Source organism: Alnus glutinosa, chromosome 4, assembly GCF_958979055.1.
Source record: "Alnus glutinosa chromosome 4, dhAlnGlut1.1, whole genome shotgun sequence".
NCBI lineage: Eukaryota > Viridiplantae > Streptophyta > Magnoliopsida > Fagales > Betulaceae > Alnus > Alnus glutinosa.
This window is the reverse complement of record NC_084889.1, coordinates 35541247-35556770: the sequence shown is the minus strand read 5'-3', so window position 1 is coordinate 35556770 and position 15524 is coordinate 35541247. Positions and strand designations below refer to the sequence as shown.

The following is a 15524-nucleotide window of genomic DNA, read 5'->3' as shown; positions in this document are numbered from 1 at the left end:
TTAAAAAAAAGGGCGAAAGGATTCGTTAGAAAGAGGAGACATACTTGAATTTTTTAGAGGAGGGTTTTTTTTTTTTGAAAGGCTTTACAAGCAAGCCTTTAATCTAATTGGGCAACTCTAAGACTTATTTGCTATCTACATCTTGTTCAAATAGCGAGAAAAATGCTACATTTTTTTCAATTTTTTTTTTTTTTTTAAAATAGTTTTCAGATAATACTTCAAAATCTTAAGAGATTTATTATTTTAAAATGTATCGCAATACTAATCCCTTAGAGAATAACTTTTAGAAACAAAAAATTTAGAAGTGTCACATTTTTCATGGTTATAAAGTTCGATTTGAGCTTGAGCCGAGATCGAGTTCACGAATATGTGTTTTTACTTTTTCGGGTCGATCGCATTGACTTGATACGGGTCATTAAAAAAAAAAAAAAAAAAAAAAAAAAAAAAACTGTAAAAAAAGAGGAAAGGCTGTAGGGAAGGAGAACACAATTTACATGTTGAGAGAGTGAAAGCGAGGTGGACTCGCGCTTCACTTTTGCATTGAATTTGGGGATTTTGGCAAATGGCGCCAAACCAAAAAGGCAATGTTCCCGCCACTCTCACTGCTGTCTCTTTATATTCTTTTGATTAAAACCTTCAAAACCAGAAAAAGGCAACAAAGAAGAAGAGGAAGAGGGAGTCCCCAAATACACAGCTCTCAGTCTGAGAAACTCCGAGAAAAAAACTGAAAAAAGATGGGATCTGCAGCACTCTTGGATTCCTCCGTTCCTAATGGCGAAGCCCCCGTTAGTGCCGTTTCTGATCCTTCAGTTTCAGGTACACATGAAAATAAAATAAAGTTCAATTTTAAATTGTTGATTTTCTGCTCCCATTGTATAAATTTCCATGCCCATTAATTATTGTGGCTTTAAGGGCTTTTATTTTTGCCTTTTTCTTTTTTCGTGGGTTGGTGGGACGGATTTGAAGTTATTAGGGTCTGTCTATCGTTGGTCGAAGGTTTTCCTTCTTCTTCTTTTGTGTGTGTGTACTAGGTCGTGTTCCAATTTTATTTTAATTCTGAGGATTTGCTTGATTACTCCTGCTTGGTAAGTTTCATTTGAATGAATGGCAATGCAGTTATTTCTTAATATAGCCTTTGTGTTTGATAGGTGACTGCAAAGGCATAGATACAAGTAGTAGTATAATAATGGGTTCTTTTCCTGTTTGCTATTTTGATCTTTAGAGCTATGATTTTGATTTAGAAAAGGGGTTTTAGAGATGAAAACATTGGATTTTTTTTTTTTTTTTTTTTTTTGGGGGGGGGGGGGGGGGGGTGGGGGTGGATTTTGGATGTGCTTTCCCTCAAGACATCAGCTTTGTGACTTGACTTCTACAAATCTCGATCGAGTATGCGTGGTCCTTCTTTTCTCTGTTCTCTAAAAAAAGATTATATTTCTTGAACGTTTTGTAGTCTGAAACCAACCTCTGGTTTCAATGCACCTTAAAGCTATGCCCTTTCGGTTGATAATTTTTTATGGTATTTCATCGTAGGAATGAAGAAAAAGAAGAGCAAGCAAAAGTCTGCAGTTTCTGACACTAAAATGGCAGCAAAAACTAGCCAAAAAGAAAAGAAAAGAAATGTGTCCCAGTGTAGTGAAGAGCCAGCTGGTTCTAGGAAACTGCCAAAGCGAGCTTCTGCATGCAGAAATTTCAAGGAGCGGTCTGTTTGCATATCTGAGAAGTCTTGTCTTGTTGAAACAAAGAAGGATCAGTTTGCAGAGGAAGAGATTCTGGCTGTACGCATGACTTCTGGGCAAGATGATGGGCGCCCGAATAGAAGGCTGACTGATTTTATCTTGCATGATGAAAATGGTGCCCCACAGCCACTTGAGATGTTGGAACTTGATGACATGTTTATCTCTGGTCTTATATTGCCTCTTGAAGAAAGTTCAGACAAGGAAAAGGAAAAGGGTGTCAGGTGTGAAGGCTTTGGACGGATAGAATCGTGGGACATCTCTGGTTATGAAGATGGTACTCCTGTGGTATGGATTTCGACTGATATTGCCGATTATGATTGTCGTAAACCTGCAAGTAGCTACAAGAAATTTTATGACCATTTCTTTGCAAAGGCCCGTGCTTGTGTAGAGGTTTATAAAAAGCTGTCGAGATCTTCTGGAGGGAACCCTGACTCCAGTCTTGACGAGTTGCTTGCTGGAGTTGTTCGCTCAATTAGTGGAAGCAAGCACTTTTCTGGTGGGGTATCTATCAGGGACTTTGTTCTTTCTCAGGGTGAGTTTATTTATAACCAATTGGCAGGTTTGGATGAGACATCAAAGAAGAATGATCAGATATTTGCAGAGATCCCTGCTCTTGCTGCGCTACTAGATGCGAGTAGCAAGCGTGGAAACTTTAAGGAAGCAAAAGCACCATCTACAGGTGGGAGTTTAACCATTGGTTTAAAATCGGAAGATGGAAAGAACAAAAAGAATCAATCTGGTTCATCCAAATCTACGCTGGAGGAAAATGAGGATGTAAAGTTGGCAAGATTGTTGCAAGAAGAAGAGTACTGGCAGTCAATGAAGCAGAAGAAAAATCAGGGTTTGGCCTCCACGCCAAGCAAATTCTACATTAAAATTAATGAAGATGAAATTGCAAATGACTACCCTCTACCTGCTTATTACAAGAATTCTCTAGAAGAAATTGATGAATTCATAGTTTTTGACAGTGATATCATATGTGACTCTGATCAACTCCCTCGAAGCATGCTTCATAATTGGTCGCTCTACAATTCAGACTTGAGGTTGATTCCCTTGGAACTTCTTCCGATGAAACCATGTACAGATATTGATGTCACTATCTTTGGGTCAGGGGTTATGACTTCTGATGATGGAAGTGGATTCTGCCTTGATACGAATCCTAATCAGTCCTCTTCATGTGGTTCAGGAGCACAAGATGCTGATGGTATTCCAATTTATTTGAGTGCAATAAAGGAATGGATGATTGAATTTGGGTCATCAATGGTTTTCATTTCAATCCGTACGGACATGGCCTGGTATGATGCCTCTTTTCTCACATTAAACAGTGTCATAATTATCTTCTTGTAGTGTTCTTTTCTATAGAAGTGGGATACACATGAATAAATATGGAAGTTGGGATAATTTCATGTTAAAAGTGTATGTTGACCTCACAAAGTATTTGCAATTTTATAACTTCTCCGTACAATTAGTGGGATATCTGTGGATACCTATGCACATTATAAAAGCCAGGAATAGCTTACTTGCTTTGTACCTAAATAGGGGGAAAAATTGAAGAAGTCATTCTAAATAATATGAAGTATATGTCAACAATGTGTCTGATTTCTTGAATTTTCTTTAGGTATAGACTTGGCAAGCCGTCAAAGCAGTACGCTCCATGGTATGAAACGGTTTTGAGAACAGCCAGGCTTGCAATAAGTACCATCACATTGTTGAAAGAGCAGAGTCGAGTTGCACGGCTTTCTTTTGCGGATGTCATCAAGAGACTGTCTGAGTTCAAGAAGGATCATGGTGCGTACGTTTCGTCTGATCCAGCAGCTGTTGAGAGATATGTAGTTGTCCATGGACAGATTATACTGCAGCTGTTTGCAGAATATCCAGATGAGAAGATTAAAAGGTGTGCATTTGTGATTGGTCTTACAAATAAAATGGAGGAGAGACATCATACCAAATGGTTAGTGAAGAAGAAAAAGCTTCTGCAAAAGAGTGAAGCAAATTTGAATCCAAGAGCAGCAATGGGACCTGTGCAATCGAAGAGGAAGGTTATGCAGGCTACAACAACAAGGCTAATCAACAGAATTTGGGGAGAATACTATTCAAATTACTCGCCAGAGGATTTAAAAGAAGAAACTACTTCTGATTTGAAAGAGGAGGACGAAGTTGAGGAGCAAGACGAAAATGAAGAAGATGATAATGAAGAGGAGAAGCTAGTAGTTTCAGAGGGAACTCAGAAACCTCATGCAATATCAAGAACAGCTAAATTGTGCTCAATGAATAAAGAAATAAGATGGATTGGGGAGCCTGTTGGAAAAACATGCTCTGGTGAATTGCTTTATAAAAATGCCTTTGTTCATGGTGATGCGATTGCTGTGGGGGGTGCTGTAATAGTGGAAGACAATGAATCGTATGAACTTCCCATGATGTATTTTGTGGAGTACATGTTTGAAGCATTGGATGGAATCAAAATGTTCCATGGAAGAATTATAAATCGAGGATCTCAGACTGTTCTTGGCAATGCTGCAAATGAGAGGGAGGTATTTCTGACAAATGAATGCTTGACGATGGGGTTGGAGGATATTAAACAGGCCATTGTTGTGGATATTCGCTTAGTGCCATGGGGACATCAGCATAGGAAGGATAATGCTAATGCTGATAAAGTTGATAGAGCTCGAGCAGAAGATAGGAAGAGGAAAGGATTGCCGATTGAATATTACTGTAAAAGCTTGTATTGGCCGGAGAGAGGTGCTTTCTGTAGTCTTCCCTTTGAAACTATTGGTCTAGGGTCTGGCTTCTGCCACTCTTGCCAAATAAAAGAAGCACAGAAAGACAAGGAAACATTTAAGGTGAATTCATCTCGGACTGGTTTTGTATACCAGGGAACTGAGTATTCTGTTAATGATTATGTCTATGTTGGCCCCCATAATTTTTCTGGGGAAAGTATGGAGCATCTAACTTTCAAGGGTGGGAGGAATGTAGGCTTGAAACCTTATGTTGTGTGCCAAGTGTTGGAGATCATTGTCACAAAGGAAACCAAACGAATTGAAGAAAAATATACACAGGTTAAAGTCAGAAGATTTTTCAGACCAGAGGACATTTCAATTGAGAAGGCATACTGCTCTGACATTCGCGAAGTAAGAGCTCCTTCAAGAAAATAATGTTATTCTAAGTACAACGCATACCTCTATGAGCTTTCTATTTGTCATACTTTGATTATCTTATATTTGTATTCCATGTATTCACCTATACTTTTATCCTTGATTTCTTATAGCTTTTGATTTTAAGGCTTTTCCTATGGTCTGAATTTACAGGTCTACTACAGTGAAGAAATGCATGTGCTGTCTGTTGAAAATATTGAAGGTAAATGTGAAGTCAGAAAGAAGAATGATATTCCAGCATGCGACGCTCCTGCCATCTTCCAACAAGTTTTCTTTTGTGAACGTCTGTATGATCCTTCTAAGGGGTCCCTCAAGCAGGTGCTCAGTCTTCTACTCCCTTTTTTAGTGTCACACACTTACAAATTTGATTAACCAATGGAAATTACGTTAAACCATTTTTTATGATTCCAAAGCTGCTTTAACTTTTGCAAATTATATTAGTGGACCATTTGCTGGATGCACAAAAAAAAGTGTTGCTCTATTGAAGTATAAATTTTCTTCCCATCACTTGTGGACAGTTGCCAGCTCATACCAAACTAAGATACTCAACTGGGGATGTGGATGGACATGTTGCATCTAGAAAGAAAAAAGGAAAGTGTAAAGAGGGGGAAGATAATGTAGGATATGATAAACAAAGTGAAGCATCCCAGGAAAATTGTTTGGCAACATTAGATATTTTTGCTGGCTGTGGTGGCTTGTCGGAGGGACTGCGGCAGTCTGGTAACCCAACTCTCTTTTCTATATTTCTTTCAAATGCTATACTATTGAATTTAATCATATCTATTATTAAAGCATTTGATGAAGGGCTATTTGCTGCATCCAACAATGCAGGTGTCTCATTAACCAAGTGGGCAATTGAGTATGAAGAACCTGCTGGAGATGCCTTTAAACTCAATCATCCGGAGTCAGCCATGTTCATTAATAACTGCAACGTTATTCTTAGGTAAAGTGAATGCATTGAGATAATCCTCCCCCCCCCCCAATGTAATTTTTGAGTGACCTGTTATTCTGTTGTAATACAGGGCTGTGATGGAAAAGTGTGGGGATGCAGATGACTGTATTTCAACTTCTGAAGCTGCAGAGCTTGCTGCATCTCTTAAGGAGAAGGATATTAATGATTTACCACTTCCAGGTCAAGTAGATTTTATAAACGGAGGGCCTCCATGTCAGGTTTGTGCAGATGTTGGCATCTTTTTCTCCTATCCACCTATCATTGATATCTAATACATCTTTGGCCATTTATTGGATGATAACACTTAACAAAAGCTGCATTTTTCCAGGGTTTCTCTGGAATGAATAGGTTCAATACAAGCACTTGGAGTAAAGTTCAGTGTGAAATGATCTTAGCATTCTTATCCTTTGCTGATTACTTCCGGCCGAAGTATTTCCTTCTAGAGAATGTGAGGAACTTCGTGTCCTTCAATAAAGGGCAGACATTCCGTTTAACTCTTGCTTCACTTCTTGAGATGGGTTATCAGGTAGACATGTTCATGCATGTATTTTAGCGGTATATGTTTGTGTGTGTATGCATTTGGGTTAATGTGCATGTGTTTCTGGAGCTTATGGATGTTGATTTTGTCTGTGTTAAGGTGAGGTTTGGTATTCTGGAAGCTGGAGCTTATGGTGTTTCTCAGTCACGAAAACGTGCATTTATATGGGCAGCCTCCCCTGAAGAGATACTCCCAGAGTGGCCAGAGCCAATGCATGTCTTTGCTGCCCCGGAGTTGAGAATAACATTATCGGAAAATTTGCAGTATGCTGCTGCTCGTAGTACAGCAAGTGGAGCCCCTTTCCGTGCAATAACTGTAAGAGATACAATTGGTGATCTCCCAGCTGTAGGGAATGGTGCCTCTAAGACAAATCTTGAGGTATATCTAGTAGTTGTATGTACTCCCTTAGACTAACTAATATGTAACTGGCCTTTAGCTAATCTTATTGTCTGCCTTTTTGTTGCTCAGTATCAAAATGACCCTGTGTCATGGTTTCAAAAGAAAATTCGAGGGAATATGGTTCTTCTGACCGATCATATATCAAAAGAAATGAATGAGCTTAATCTCATTCGATGTCAGAAAATTCCAAAGCGGCCAGGTTCTGATTGGCATGACCTTCCAGATGAAAAGGTACTAACATAATTACTGGAGTTTTGAGGTTGTTATTAACCTACTTTTGAGTTTGTCGAGCTCAATATTTTTGTATATGCAACTTACAGTTCCTGTAAAATGCAGATAAAACTGTCTACTGGACAAATTGTTGACTTGATACCATGGTGCCTACCGAACACGGCCAAGCGACACAATCAGTGGAAGGGGCTGTTTGGGAGGTTGGATTGGGAAGGTAACTTCCCAACGTCCATCACAGACCCTCAACCAATGGGTAAGGTGGGGATGTGCTTTCATCCTGAGCAGGACAGGATCCTTACAGTTCGTGAATGTGCCCGATCGCAAGTAAGAATTCAATGTCCTTTGATCATTACCTAATTGCCATCAAAAGAAACTGGAAAACATGGGTTTCAACAAACATGAGAAATTGAAATCTTTTTGGAGTTAAAATTTATTTTGAATTAATTATAAGATGTGATGAAGTCAAAGAGCTGTGTTCAATCCAATAAAAAGGAAGATGTGAGATAAACATTTTACTCTTTCCTGAAACCTATTAAGGACCTGTTTGGAATTGCATTGGGAAATAAAACTTTTATCTATAGAAAAATCTTCATTTTCAAGCTTCTCTCAAAACAGTGTTTTGCTTTTTAAGAGCAAAAGAAAGTGTTTTTTTAAGGTTTTTACCAAACATTCATTTTTGCTTGACAACTTTTTATGTACTAAAAGTAGTTAACGAAGTCCCAAATGGATTCTTAGGGTTATTTGGGAACACGGACATATTTGGTACCAACAACTAATTACACTGAACCAACAAATCCACAATTCAATCAAGTCACTTAAGAATTCACTCTATTGCAGGGTTTCCCAGATAGCTACCAGTTTGCTGGTAATATCCAACACAAGCACCGGCAGATCGGAAATGCCGTACCTCCTCCGTTGGCATATGCGTTAGGGAGAAAACTCAAGGAAGCGTTGGACAGTAAGAGGCCTGCATAATGCATTAGCCATCTTACATTATCTATTGGATTAGCCATTGCACAAAACAAATGACCCTTTTCCCAATGATGATTACCTAAACATTTATGGATATTCCCCCATTCGTTTATTTAGAGAGACCTAAAGTTTACAAAACGTGTAATTTATGTATTTACTTTTGCTTTTTATTTTATTTTATTTTTTAGGGGGGGGGGGGGGGGGGGGGGGAATGGTTCTTTAAGAAATTTCTGTCAGACTTTGGCATTACTTCACGTTATATTAAAATGAGTCTGGGATTTTTTTTTTTTTTTTTTTTTTTGGACCAAACAGAAAAGTAACCCTAGTCTATGACAGTTTGGGATTAATGGATTTCTTTTTCTTTTTCTTTTTCTAATAAAAAAGGCAAGATTAACTTTGGTTATTCTATCTGAACATGATCATAATAGCACCTATCTGTTAGGAGTTGTACAAGAAGATCTTAGTTTTGTAAGAACTGACTTTTAACATGAATCAAAAAGAAAGAGAAAGGAAAAGGAAGGGAAGGCCATTTGCAAAGACTAAATTGGCACGTAAACACGCTTGGACTTAGTTAGCCTTACTCGTTTCATTCAGATATATAATATTAGTAAGAATTGAGGTTATTAATTTTTGAAATGAATTGTGAATCCAACACGAAATTTGTAGAATAGGATAAAGAGATTTGATATGATTAATTAAGTTGGATTAAAGTTAATTTATATAGTTTTATACTTATGTTTTGACACAATTTGAATTCAATATGAAATTAACAGATTTAGGTTGAGGGTCTAATCATTTAATTAAATGTATTAGATTATGGTACTTTTATATTCTTATAGGCCTATGTCTTGAATTCAATATGCAAGCACGAATTACTCCCTTTAATCAGAGAACCATCCATCCAAATCCAGTGATTCTGAATCAAGTCAATTATAACCCGTGGGAATTCCAAATGGCTAGAAATCATACTAAAGTTGGAGCTTTTATAAAGTAAAAGGAGTGGAGTAATACAAGCCAGTTAATTCTACAAAACAAGATTCCTATTGCCAATATTTGTCCTAAACTGGAAGAAATAGTAACACCCAAGCTTCTTGCAGGTACGAAAATCCTTGAAAGAATAAACTACACATCAATTTGGGACGGAAGGGAACAAGAGATCGGTTACTTCACCAATCACCGGTGACGGAACTTGGGCCGAACTGTTACCATCCCTGGCCTCAACTCGTCAAAACGATATCTGCACCAATAACACTAGTGCTCATTTACAATATAACATATCTAAACTTCTAAAGATTTCATTTTGCAAGGAAGGAGGAATTTCAACCTGTTCTCACTAAGGTAACTCCTCACAGCTGTTGGAATTGCAGCATGTCCTCGGCTATGATTCCCTATACCTGTAGGAGTAGACAGCAGCAAATTAGTGTCACTGTCATACAACTATGGACGTGACATTATTTACAGAGTCCAATAACAACATTAAATCCTGTCAATATTAAAATGAAAGGATCCTAGGAGTTCACATTTCAAACTATATTAACTTGGGACAGTTGGGAATGTCACAGGCTCGTGAACTAAATTCAATGCAGGCACCCAACAATTTCTCTAGTTGGACACTTGGACCCCAGCATCCAAATAGATTTGGAAAGTACATGGAACAAAAAAGAAAATAGTTAAAGGAGTAAACGCAATCTTTTATAACAGCCTTAATCACAATAAGGGACTTGTAAGGTTAAATAGCTCGGATTGGAATTCTCTGTTGTTGCAAGGCTGCCCGAATTTTAAAGAAGAAAGTTGAGACAACATGCTCGCTCTGAACAAGTGTCTTGCATCCTAAACTACTCAGAAGAGGTAAAGCTTTGCAACCCCTCTTAAGAGCCGATAACATGATATCATATTATCGTTCAAATGGCACATGGAGACACACATCCATGTATGCAAAAGTCGAATAGCAAATAGTTGAGTAATCCTATTCTTCGCATCTATCTATTTGACATCAGATGTAACGTGTTTTAAGTGGTGACACACATGCATAAATGCAAAACCCAAATAGCAAATAGCTCCATCTAAAATACGTCATGTCGGCCGATGGGAAACGTGTGTGTGAAGAATAGCATTGGCTTACCCGTTATGACCTGTAATGATGTTGGCCTCTGCCTTGATGGTGCCTGTTGTATATCTAACTTTTCTGCATCCGTGAGAGTAAAGGAGTCAAGTGATGAAGAGACCCTTTTCGGAGATACAGAATGATTTGGGTGCACTTGGGTTTCAATCTCCTGCAGACGCTCTTGCAAGGCTTGAATAGCTTCTGCTGCGTGAAGACCATGCAAGTCCAATTTCCACAAATCGTTGCCGCTATTCCTGATACTAAAAATTTCCTTGGCTGCCTTGGCATTGAGCCCTTCAGCAGCCGACCGGTGTTGTTGAGCCTTGAGAGAGTGGTGTTGGGCAGAAACATGATCATCTCTTAGAAAAGCATTTGTGGCCGCCCTTGAGTGCTGGGACGCTGACCTGTTCATTCAAGAAATCTCAGTACTGTCTATATATACATGGTGGGTGATCAAAGACCATACTATTTTCACGATACATCATCCTGACCATGCAAGTTATACATGCCGCCATATTCATACGTACCTCATCATTTTCAACGCATCTTTTCTATGGATCAAGTATAAGTCATCCTCTTCCCACTCGGGTTCGATGGGCACAGACTTCAATTTTTGGTCAATGGTCTCATCACCATCAGAAAGCTTTTTCCCAAAAGAATCGTCTTCCTCAACCAATTCCTTGCCGTTGTATTTGAGAGAGTCCTCAAGATCAGCGAGGCTCATAGTCATAGTCATGGTCTTTCCCAAAGAAGTAGAATCGACCTCCGCATTGCTTGTTGGTGGTCCGTTGTCTTCAAAGCCGTCATAATTGGCAACCATTGCCTTCAACAACGACGAGGCCCTGTCCATATTATCATCCGCAGCAGCCAAGACATCCTGAAGCAGGCTATTGTCGGCCCAAGGGTGGAGCTCTTGGAGCTTCGGAACGGCTAAAACGCGGTCGTTTTCCTTATTGCTAGACGGGCCACGAGAATCACCGACTAGTTTTTTTGCCGGTTTTTGGTATTTCCCATTCTTCTCGTCTGTCAAAGCTGGAAAATGTACAGACGGAAGGAGCAGAGATGAGGAAGGCTTATCGTCATCACTGTTATTATTTGTGAGCAACTTCTTTTGACAGGGGACCAGAGGTGGGAAGGGGTCGTTGAGAATATCGGGTTCAAGGCCTTGTTTCTGTCGCTGCTTCAGGTCAAAGGCGGTCCAGCCACCAGATTTACCCCTCCCCCGTGACATCTTTGCCGTCGCCAAGAGCTGCCACTAATGGAAATTCCGTTTCATACATCTAAAAAATAATTCCCAAAAGCAAACGAATCTGAACAAAAAAAATTACAACAAGTAGATTAGAAATAGGAACTAAATACCTTTTCAGCTTGTGTTGATCTTTTTCGTTCTTTTCCGGTGGGTGTTATTTGGGCAGGAACGGTGGTACCCAAGGCGTCGATCGATCGGACGGTTCAGATATCGACGGAATTACAAGAAAATACAGAACTTTTGCAATTACACGCTCCCACGAACCGATTCTGCATCTCTTATCCATATAATCTTCAGAGAGAGACGAAGCAGACAAAATTTCCCTCGGAGACGAAAGAGTCTGGGGACGACAATGATTGCAGATGGAGGAAGGGGAAGCTAAAAAATGTCGACGGGCGGCTTCCTAAATTACGAAATTATCCTCGCTCCTTATTAACGCGTAATCTACTGGACTACTACTCCTGTGTGGCCTAGGAGGCTTTGACTACTCGTAACTCGGAAGACCGATAATGGATGAGAGCATTTCTAGCAATTTTTTAATTATTTTTTTTAAATATAGAAAATAAAATTATTTTTTACTTTTTTATAAAAATAAAAAAAATACTATATAGCAGCTTCCTTTCAATTTTTTTTTCTATATCATTAAAATATTATTTTTTTACTTTTACTTTAATTAAAAGTAGAAAAAATAATATAAAATAAGAGAAATATAATATATTCTATGAATAAACAATTGAATGGAAAGTGAATCGTACTTTTCCAATGAAAATTTTAAGGAAGCTGCTATAGAGAGATTTTTGTAACTTTCTTGAAATTTTTCCTAACACTTAAATAATAGACCTCCTTTAAGGAAGTTGCAATAAATGCTATAACTAAATCCGTGAATAACGGGATCCTGATCCATTATAATTGGATCCACCCTATTCTCCCAGCCCAATAACAAGTTGGGATAGGAGCCCTTCTTTGGGGTAGGGGGATTTTTTTTTGCCGGAGTAGGGCCATGTTTGCTGTAATGTTTCTGCTCTTCCTCATTGAAAGGAATAAGGTCGACAATATCAATTTCATGATTATGATTTAATTTTGATGTATTTAAAGTTAATGTCGACAAATTTTTTTAAAAAATTTAAATAATATCAATGTATTCCGTAATAGATTGTGGATTCAGTTATACATTATTATTAATACACGAGTTAAATTAGTTATAAATCAGGGGTATAGTTGTTTTTTCACATTTTATGAAAATGTAAAAAGACAATTATACCCATACTTTATAATTAAATGGATCATCTCCATTTCAAATGAAATGGAAAGGATCCAATCTCACATAAATTAGGTCTTTTGAACCTTTTCATTAACAACATGTCGTACCAAATTATAACACCAAAAGACTTTAATGCTCTATTTGTTTAGACGTAAATTGATTTCAGGGAAGTCATTTTTTTGGAAAATATTTTTTGTCGAAAGCATTTTTCGGTGTTTGGCGCGTACGGAGAATCACAAATATTTTTTATATTTTTATTCAAAACATATAAATATTAATGTAAAATAATATAAAAATCAAAGGTGATGAGATTCCGTCATTGACCGACAGGATTTCGACCACTTTTATCTAATTCTGGCTACTATAGTAAGAATGCGAGATAAAAGGCCGGAATCCGGACAGTTTTGTCGGAATCTGGGTTGGCCGGATTCTGGTGAAAGGGGCCAGATTCCGGCCAAAATTGCCGGAATCCTGCCATAACCGCTAGAATCCGACCATTTTTGCCTGGATTTTCTGGCCATATCTGACCGCCAGTTCTAACTGGGATATTATGGCTAGATCTGTCCGGCCGTTCTGGCCAGATTCTAGCCAAATGGCCGGAATACGACCAGTTTGATCGCCAGAATCTGGGTTGACTGGATTCCGGTGAAGATGGTCGGATTCCGTCGCCGATTTCTGGCGACATTGACTGGATGTTGTCGGATTTCGATATCCGCAAGATTTCGGTGATGGTCTACTGCTTGAACGTGAAGGTCGATTATGTCGTTTAAAAGAGGTTGAATGCGTCTGGCGTCTTCGAAAAATATTTTCCGAAATTTATTAATCACTTTTTGTCAAACATAAATCATTTCCAGCTGACTATTATTTTCGCCCCTACCAAACACCGAAAAATGCAGAAATCATTTTACGCTGAAATAAACGGAGCATCAAATTGAAAGCACCTTATAAAAAAAAAATCCAAAATTTTGTACGCATCCTCAAGCATCCACCGCCACTGAACCATAGTTGGAGTTCTTTATTTATACATGGCTTACCATGCTTTGGGAATTTAAACAGTAATATAAACAGTTGTTATATATATATATATATATTGAAATAAATCTTTTACTCTCATTCATGTTGGCCCACACTTGTTGTCCAAGGGAAGGAAGTTGCTAAAATATATCTTTTACTTTCATTCTCATTGGCCCATACTCATGGCGAAATTTGGGGGGGGGGGGGGGGGGGGGGGAGGGAGGGAGAGAGAGAGAGATTGTTGGAATGGATCTTTTACCTATTCTTGTTGGCCCACACCTATGGCCAAAGTGAATGGGGGTTGCTGGAATGGAGGCCTAGTTCAAAGTCCTGAACAAGGCCCATAACACAACTTACTTGGAGCACACGTTAGAATGATCATATATAGAAAGCAACGTATAACATAATTTATAAAAAGACAACCCATTAATGAGTGACAGAATTAATGAAAAATTGCCTGACGAAGGCACATAACATAGATGATATTTAGTATATAAAAAGTCAATATGAGACTAGACTATGTATGCTCTTATGCCTTAATCTTCATCTATTTTCTCATTATCACATTTATTTTCTTACTGTCTTAAGCACTATGGGTGGTGCCGTCACCCCATTCCTCTCTTGGTGACTATGTGTGTACAAGCGGTTACGGTTAACAATTATTGGCTAAACCTTTTAACCGCGACCGCCTGAGGCAGTTATTAAATTTTAACAACTACAACCGCATTTGCATAGGCAGTTAATGGTTATTATGTATATAATTGGCGGTTTGAAAACCACTTTTTAATTTGGGCTTTAGGCATGTTTTAATTTTTTCATAAAAAAAATAAATAATTTTTGGACCTTTTGGTACAATTTTTTTTTTTTTTTTTTTTTTTTGAAGGGCTTTTGGTACAAAATTAGCAAATCTAAATACAAATTCAAAATATCAATTACAAAAAAATACAAATCCAAATAATGAAATACAAACAAACCCAAAACCAAAACATTTCAAATCTAAATAACCAAATAGAAACAAATTTTTAATATATATTTTTTTGAATATATATATATATATAAATTTTGGCGGTTAGTGATTATTAACCGCCTCCGCTTACCCCTAAAATCGCTAACCTCCTCTGCTTACCTTTAAAACCGTTAACCACCTCCACTTAATCCCTAGGCGGTTAACAGTTATTTATAAATGGCTCACCACCCTGATCTTTGACTGTTCTGTAAGGATCTCGAATCAAGAATTAAGCATAGGTAGTCACTATTAATTTTTCGGCATTAACACTAATAAATTTGATTTCTTTGGGTTGTGTGTTTTTTTTTTTGGGACAATAATTATGCATTCCAATAAAAAGTATCTATAAAAGTGTGTTCTTATAAAAATTGATAGGGTCTCAAGGTTTTTTTTTTTTTTTTTTCTTCATGTAATAAATGAATTGTGACTTAACAAATATTTGAGGATATAAATAGGATATGTAGAAAGAAATTGATCTATCATTTTTTTTTAGAACTATTACTAATTTAAAATTTAAAGCATTAGGGTTATCATGATTAAAATTACATGCTAATTAGTGGACAAAGTTTATTTCAAAAAGATTCAAAATATCTTATTTAAATTCATTATTTATTAGATTGATATATATTCAAAATGAATGTGAATTCTCAAGTTGAGTTAGATGTAAATACTTATTTAATTAAATGAGTTAAATTAAGATTTATTTATATAATCTTATATTGATTGTGATTTAAATCGAACATACGACATTTAAGATTAATAATTTTTAATATAGCATGTACTTATAAAAAAAAAAAATAGCACTAATTTTTTTTCTCATTTAATTAAATAAATAAATGAAAATTAGGGTTAAGCTAATAAACCCAAAATGCAAAAACAAATGACCACCCGTACTGGAAAGTAATAACGA

General features: G+C 37.4%; 2 protein-coding genes across 3 annotated transcripts; one reads left to right on the top strand and one right to left on the bottom strand.

Annotated features, from left to right (window-relative positions):
- The first annotated feature begins 452 nt into the window (after positions 1-452).
- Positions 453-8118, top strand: LOC133865987 (DNA (cytosine-5)-methyltransferase 1-like). Its single transcript, XM_062302532.1, has 12 exons — positions 453-816; positions 1531-3031; positions 3355-4864; positions 5042-5206; positions 5407-5608; positions 5720-5831; positions 5911-6058; positions 6169-6366; positions 6478-6756; positions 6847-7008; positions 7114-7332; positions 7846-8118. The coding sequence occupies exons 1-12, from the start codon at positions 735-737 to the stop codon at positions 7981-7983; spliced, it is 4716 nt and encodes a 1571-aa protein (XP_062158516.1). The 5' UTR covers positions 453-734; the 3' UTR covers positions 7984-8118.
- An 828-nt stretch (positions 8119-8946) lies between these two features.
- Positions 8947-11760, bottom strand: LOC133867169 (uncharacterized). 2 transcript variants are annotated; one of them, XM_062303867.1, is made up of 5 exons: positions 11444-11760; positions 10612-11333; positions 10103-10488; positions 9305-9374; positions 8947-9217 (listed from the first exon to the last, which is right to left on the bottom strand). In XM_062303867.1, exons 2-5 carry the CDS (start codon positions 11313-11315, stop codon positions 9154-9156), a joined length of 1224 nt encoding a protein of 407 aa, XP_062159851.1. In that variant the 5' UTR covers positions 11316-11333; positions 11444-11760; the 3' UTR covers positions 8947-9153. The 2 variants fall into 2 exon arrangements, with proteins under 2 accessions (XP_062159851.1, XP_062159850.1); XM_062303866.1 differs by having other exon boundaries at positions 10612-11339; positions 11444-11759.
- Between the last annotated feature and the right edge of the window lie 3764 nt (positions 11761-15524).

Coding starts and splice junctions, on each gene's coding strand:
- LOC133865987 (XM_062302532.1), top strand. CDS start 735: ATGGGATCTGCAGCACTCTTGGATTCCTCCGTTCCTAATGGCGAAGCC. Junction 5,832..5,910: donor AACTGCAACGTTATTCTTAG/GTAAAGTGAATG, acceptor GTTGTAATACAG/GGCTGTGATGGAAAAGTGTG. Junction 7,333..7,845: donor GTGAATGTGCCCGATCGCAA/GTAAGAATTCAA, acceptor ACTCTATTGCAG/GGTTTCCCAGATAGCTACCA.
- LOC133867169 (XM_062303867.1), bottom strand. CDS start 11,315: ATGTCACGGGGGAGGGGTAAATCTGGTGGCTGGACCGCCTTTGACCTG. Junction 10,489..10,611: donor GATGCGTTGAAAATGATGAG/GTACGTATGAAT, acceptor TTGAATGAACAG/GTCAGCGTCCCAGCACTCAA. Junction 9,375..10,102: donor ATCATTACAGGTCATAACGG/GTAAGCCAATGC, acceptor CTACTCCTACAG/GTATAGGGAATCATAGCCGA.